This window comes from Stenella coeruleoalba (assembly GCF_951394435.1).
Source record: "Stenella coeruleoalba genome assembly, chromosome: 14".
Taxonomy (NCBI): Eukaryota; Metazoa; Chordata; class Mammalia; order Artiodactyla; family Delphinidae; genus Stenella; species Stenella coeruleoalba.
This window is the reverse complement of record NC_137160.1, coordinates 89,241,515-89,247,682: the sequence shown is the minus strand read 5'-3', so window position 1 is coordinate 89,247,682 and position 6,168 is coordinate 89,241,515. Positions and strand designations below refer to the sequence as shown.

Sequence of the window (6,168 nt, the reverse complement as noted above, 5' to 3'; positions counted from 1 at the left end):
TGTGCCCCTTGCTGCACAGAGATGTGGGCCGTGCTGTTTTCTCCTCCCGGGTGGGGCTGAAAGAGGAGAATGGGCCAGGCTGGGGGACCCTTTGCTGAGCATGAGTTCTCGCTCCGTTCTGCCAGCAGCAGCCCCAGAACATAAGATCAACTCTGTGCACCTCATTTCTAACTAAATGCAACTGGAAGCAAAAGAAAACCAGCCAAATTGGCAAGAACACAGACATGTTAAAAGTGAATCACAGGGGCTTCCCAGGTGGCGCAGTGGTTGAGAGTCCACCTGCCGATGCAGGGGACGCGGGTTCGTGCCCCGGTCCGGGAAGATCCCACATGCCGCGGAGCGGCTGGGCCCGTGAGCCATGGCCGCTGAGCCTGCCTGTCCGGAGCCTGTGCTCCGCAACGGGAGAGGCCACAACAGTGAGAGGCCCGCGTACCGCAAAAAAAAAAAAAAAAAAAAGCGAATCGTAAATTCAGAAACCAAACGGGTGGGCAGTGGGGGCCCCACTGTTGGCTGTGGAGCCTGGTTTAAATTTGTTCTCGTTATCTCAGTTTACACTTTGGATTTTCGTTTTAATTTTACACTTTGACATTTCCTACAATTTTCACTGTGTGTATGTTTGTGCACTGCGCCTGGGTTTCTGGAAGGAAGGAAAGAAGACTAAGTAACTGACGTCTGTCTGTCTGGGTTTGTTGGCCCCTGGGTACTGCCCACCAGGCGCATGCAGGCCCGGTGACTGCAAGAAACCTGACTCGGCTTGGAAGGGGATGGAGCCCGTCAACCCCCAGATGGAGATCAAATCAAATTAGGGCCGAGTTGGGGAGGAGGAGGGCTAACGGCGCTTCCTGGAAGCAGAGCCGGAGAAGTCCCAGGGGAGCACGGAGGAACGAGGAGGTGGGGCTGCGTGTCTCGCCCACCCCCCCACCCCACTGTGCTCCCTGCAGCGGGGCCGGGGGTGCCAGCGGAGGCCAGCTTAGGGGCTGGGGGCATCTGGGGCGGTGGAGGTTCTAGGGTCACTCTCATGCTTGGGGATGGGAAACCTGAGCCCCTGGCCCTGGTTCTTGAGCTGCAGCCCAGCTCCAACTGGAAAAGCTGGTTTCTCTAAAACTAGAGCTGGATGTCACAGGCATTTGAGTGACCCAGGGAGCTGACAGACAGCATAGGAGAATCTGCAGGGGGGCTGGGTGGGGGCTTCTCAAGGGTTTGTGGCTCCAGTGAGTGGTGCTGGTCTCGTTGGCAGGTGGGGAGGCCAGCTCTGACTTTGGGAGTGACGGGGTCACAGGTGAAAGGATCTGTGGGAGGGACTATGCCTCCTCAGGTCTGTGCACCATCATACCCGTTGCTGGGGAAACCACCGTCCAATCAGGTCGTGGTGTCTTCAGAGCAGGGCCTGGCCAGGCAGAGCTGCTAAGTGGAATGACCACTGTAGCATCCAAGGCCGTAACCAGATTACCGGTAGGCCTGATCCAGCTAGTGCCGGCTTCCCACACTCCTCCAACCTCGTTCTGCCCTGCCCACCCCTGTTCCCCAGCACCGAATTCCTTCCTCCACCCCAATCCCCATTTGAAATAGAGCCGCAGGGCCTGGGCAGGCATTTTGGTGTGAGCCTAAGCTTTCGTTTTCCTTGGGTACAACTCTCATCGCCTCCCTCCTGGCGTTCTTCCTCCTTGAGAGGTTTGGGGTCTAGGAGGAGCCTTTTCCTGTATTTTGAGGTTTGGGGCCCGGGATGAGCCCTGCAGGAAGCTGGTAAGTAAGTGCACTGCCTGAAGGACATGCTGGGATGAGTCTAGGGGTCCTTGTGCGCTCTCAGCCTGTGTGTCCCCCACCTCCACTGGCCCCCAGGTCAGACATGACTGTAGCCTGGCTGGACGTGGGGACAGCAGACACATCCACACACTCTGCACGCAGGCTGGCTAGAGGGGCGATACGGAGGGCCAAGCACACCAAAAGAGAGACCCCGTGCGCAAAGACCTGCCATTGCATGTTTGTCTGTCTTTTTAAGAGCCTGAACATGCTTTTCCCCGAAGACGAGGCCAGGAGGGTCTGGTCACAGCTTTATTGGATTCTGGATGTGTGATTTCCTGGCTATGAGGTGAGTGAAGGGTCGGGGTGGGGGTGGGGGTGGGGGGTGGGGGGGAGGAGCAAAGAGCCTGGGAGGAGAACAGCTAGGGAGAAGGTGGAGGTGGGGACTTGCCCCCTACAGGCCCCTGGGCAGTTGGGGGACAAGACGGACAGGCCGGGATCAGGTGCCGTCCCCTTCATGTCATCCCACTGCCTGGTTGCACGGGGCCCTTTGGCTGCTGGTTTTGCTGCGACGCAGTGTTGAGGTGTGTGGGCAGGGCCCAGGTCCAAGGTCCAAGCCATGCTGCCCTGGGGAGTGGGGCGCTCCTGGGGCCACAGACTTCAGGGGCCCCCAACAGGCCCAGGTCTTCAGTGCAGCACGACAGAAGGTGGGAGTGGGCTCAGAGCTGGGCCAATCCTCGGGCGTCTGTGAGAGCGCAGTCCTGTTGGGAAGGCTCAGAGGTGCCAAGCCCTGGTCCTGCACCCCGCTTGGGAGCATCCACCATCTGCTCAGACGGGGCAGAGGTGGGGCAAGGCAATGGGGGTGGGACAGCCCAGGCCTGGCTCTGCCCCTCACCTTGCGGTTGGCCAGCCTGGCCTGGGTCTGCGGAGCAGGGATAGGGTGGGGGAGGGCCCTGGCCCAAAACAAGGGCCAGGGTCACAGGCCAGCTGCCTGAGGAAGGCCCTGGAGTACACACCTTGTCAAATTTCTTATGGCTGTAGACCTTGTTTTTGTTCATGAACGTTAGCAAGATCCAGTCGCACAGGAAGGAGCCCTGAGACCAGCAAGACCAATGCGTGAGAGCCTGGCACCTGCCCCCCCGTCCCCCCACCCCCCGTGACCCTAGTGTGCATCCCTTACCACCCCGATAGAGGTCAGCGCTGTGGCCAGGTTAATGATGGTGGGAATCAGGCTGAACTTCCCTGCCTGGAGGCAAAGAGGCTGCCTGAGATGCGGGAGTGGGGCTCAAGGGAGGCGTGGGGTGTGGTAGGAGAGATTGAGGCTGGGCCAGCCCAAGCCTCAGGTAGGCAAGGTGGGCTGGTTTACCTGTCCGTGCACGATGACGTCAATTCGGATCCCGTAGGCTTTGATGAGTGTGCGGGTGGTGGTACCGTTTACTTTGTAATACTTGGCGAACCTAGGGCGGAATGACCCGGAAGCACGTCAGAATCTGGGAGGGAATGACCCGGGTGCAGGAAACCTGGCCACCTGACCCTGAGGAGCATGACGGGGGGTGCACCTGTTGCCCAAATGGGGCAGCTCCAAGACTCAGCCGACCACTGGCGCCCCTGAACCTTTGGGCACCTGCCCTGTTGACTCCTGGACCTCCACGGCTAGGGCAGACGAGGACCCAGTGTCCCAAGGCCAAGGTACCTGAAGTTGTAGCCAGATGAGGCTGGGACATGCTTGGGGTCGAGCCTCCGGAAGGAGTATTTGGGGTTGCACTTTGACGCCGACAGGTCCAGGTCACAGTCCCAGTTGATAATGACCCCAATTACACCACCCTGTCCAGAAGTGGGCACAGACACGGGGTCAGGGTGGGCTCACAGAGAGGACCTTCAACAGCCCCAAGGTCCTGCTGAGGCTATGTGTGGGGTGCATACTGTGAGGCACCCAGGGCAGCTCAGGGCAGAGAGCTGGGGAAGGGGGCTCGTTGAGTGCCCTGCTTCTGAGGCACAAGGCACAAGGGGATGCCAGGAGTCAATAATTTAGCAGGAGCCATGCACACCCAGATGGGTCAGACGATCGTGTTTCTCTTTCCTCTGCCCGAGCAGGGCCAGGGCTGGCCAAGACTGCAGACGGACTCGGCTGTAATGAGACCCTTTGTGTGCAGGTGGGAGCCAGCACCTGGACGGACAGCTGTCCCACCCACTCTCCCTGGTGCCCTCACCGAGTGTGCCAGCTGCGTGAAGTTTTCCCCTGCCTGCTCCACGATGTAGCCCAGCTTGAAAATGGGGCAGTAGAGGTCAGAGACCTCATGGAATGTGCAGTGTTTCAGGTAGCCATCCTTCCGGTTCTCGATGTTGCCCCTAAAGACAAGGCCTAGTGGCATCAGATGGGGAGGGAGCAGAAGCCATGCACCCCCAAACAACACATTCCAAGAGGCAACCCCCCCCCGCAGCCCATCCCTTGTCGCCACGCGCTAATGGCTCTTACTTGGAGAACTGGAATTTGGGGTAGTGGATGCTGTTCTTGATGAGGATGGTGAAATTGGGGGCCATCTTACCGAGAAACTGGCTGAGGAGGCACAAACCGGGTGTGTTTAGTCTCCCCTTCTCCCGGTCCCCCAGGCTCCCCTGCTGCGCTGCCCCTCCCGTCCTTCTCCCCCCACACACCCCGACTCCGGTCAGGTAGGAGAAAGGAGCAAAGGAGCTTGGCCCCAGGTGGGTGGGGACAGCGGGTGTGCACACCTGACTGAGGCCCCGTCCTCCACCGGGCACCAGGCGGACACCTCGCAGGTCTTGGAGGACCCGTGGTAATAAGGCACGCAGCGCCCGGTCCGCAGGCCTGTGGGCAGACGCGCGCTCAGGTGGCAGATGCGCCCTCAGGGGCGCGGCCCGCCCCCGCCCCCAGTTGGCACACACTGACCGTTTCCCAGCATGTCCAGCTGCCCAGCCACGCAGTCCTCGTCCGAGTCGCACGTGGCGTTTCTGACCCTCATACTCTAGGGAGGAGGCTGCTTGGTCAGGGGCCCGACACTCTTTTCCCCCAGGCACAGCGGACCAGGCAGGGCCCCTCCCTCCCGCCCCGGCTCTGCTCTCTACCCGACCTCACCTCGGCGCAGGTTCCGAGGGTCTGGAAGGGAGTGACCTCGATCCTGGTGATGATGCTGAACACGCTGCCCCCCTGGGCTCAGAAACAAGGGACGGTCGGCCGGCGCCGGGCAGCTCGGCCGCCACTCGGTCCCACCCTCGGGGTGCTCGGAGGGGGGGGGGGGGACGGGGCCCGAGTGGCGCACCTCGGGGGGTTTCACGTACTCCTCCACGTCCCACACTTTGTTCTCGGACGAAGTGATGCCCTTGACCTTGGTGATGACGGAGCTCTCGGGGCCCGTCTCCCTGTCCTGGTAGCTCTTTTGCACGATGAACACGTACCTGTGCGAACGGGCAGGGCCGGCTCTGGAGGCGACCCCGCGGCAGGCCCGGGACCCCTCCCCTGCCGAGTCAGCTCGACTCCGGCGGGATCGAGGCTGCGTCACCGTCTCTCGGGGGCCGGCCGGGTAGGCTCTGCGGCGCCCGAGGGGCCAGCCTGGCGGCGGCCGCCGGCATTCTCCTCGCCACCTGCCCAGAGCGGCCCCTCCAACCTGGGACGTCCCGGTGGCGCCCTCCCGTACGCTCCTGACCCCGCTGGACACCCCCTGCCGCCGGGTCTCCCCCCGTGCGCACCCACCACACGAAGTAGAGCAGAATGAGCAGCTGCACCGTGCGGTACACGATGCCCAGGCGCCGGTTCTTCACCACGATCACCTTGGGCGTCTCGTAGTCCCAGAACGCGGACCAGCAGCTCCGGGCCAGGCGTCGGGCCGCGGCCGTCCCCGCGGGGGTCTTGGGCTCGGCCGCCGCCATGGCCCCGAGCTGCTGGGACAGGAAATCGGGCTGGGGGGCGCCGGCGTGGCCGCCTCCCGGGCGTGGCCTCGCGCTCCCCGCCCTGTCCCGCCTCGCCCCGCCCCAGGTCGGTCCCCGAGCCGCGGGGGCGCCGGGCGTAGACACGCAGCGCACCTGGCAGGTGTCGCCAGGTGGGGCCCCGAGCGGGCAGGGCCGGGGTCGCGGCAGCCGTCGCCCCCAGCCCGCTCAGGGAGGGCGCGAAGACGGTGCAGGCCCTCGCGTCCCTCGGGAGGACACTTAAAACTCGGGGGGAAGACGCGGCAGAGCACTGCCCGCCTCCTCTGCGTCTCCGCCGGTGTCTGATGCGCAGCGCGCACTAAACCCGAAGAGCAATCCCTTTAAAAAAATATATGTGTATTTACCCAATTTTGTTGGGATACAACCGACGCGTGAAGTTTTGTAAGTTTAAGGTGCACAAGGAGATGATTTCCCAAGAGCAATCCTTGATTCGTGTCCGCGGTTCCCCGCAGCTCGGCAAAGGCACCCCTGCCTCCAGGGTTCAGA

General features: G+C 62.2%; 1 protein-coding gene across 15 annotated transcripts in view; it reads right to left on the bottom strand.

Annotated features, from left to right (window-relative positions):
• Nucleotides 1-1,923: 1,923 nt before the first annotated feature.
• The window catches only part of P2RX2 (purinergic receptor P2X 2), a 24,406-nt gene continuing 20,161 nt past the window's right edge, over nucleotides 1,924-6,168 (bottom strand). For 2 of the 15 annotated variants that reach the window (XM_079943626.1, XM_079943613.1), the window contains exons 2-12: nucleotides 5,450-5,637; nucleotides 5,019-5,154; nucleotides 4,835-4,906; nucleotides 4,649-4,724; nucleotides 4,471-4,567; nucleotides 4,217-4,297; nucleotides 3,951-4,089; nucleotides 3,434-3,564; nucleotides 3,107-3,197; nucleotides 2,921-2,986; nucleotides 2,333-2,834 (exon numbers count right to left, since the gene is read on the bottom strand). In XM_079943626.1, the coding sequence (XP_079799752.1) occupies nucleotides 2,460-2,834; nucleotides 2,921-2,986; nucleotides 3,107-3,197; nucleotides 3,434-3,564; nucleotides 3,951-4,089; nucleotides 4,217-4,297; nucleotides 4,471-4,567; nucleotides 4,649-4,724; nucleotides 4,835-4,906; nucleotides 5,019-5,154; nucleotides 5,450-5,625 (1,440 nt within the window). In that variant the 5' untranslated portion in view covers nucleotides 5,626-5,637 and the 3' untranslated portion in view covers nucleotides 2,333-2,459. Of the gene's footprint in view, nucleotides 2,835-2,920; nucleotides 2,987-3,106; nucleotides 3,198-3,433; nucleotides 3,565-3,950; nucleotides 4,090-4,216; nucleotides 4,298-4,470; nucleotides 4,568-4,648; nucleotides 4,725-4,834; nucleotides 4,907-5,018; nucleotides 5,155-5,445; nucleotides 5,638-5,778; nucleotides 6,155-6,168 lie in introns of all 15 variants that reach the window. The other 13 variants (XM_079943625.1, XM_079943614.1, XM_079943620.1 and 10 more) reach the window with 12 other exon arrangements.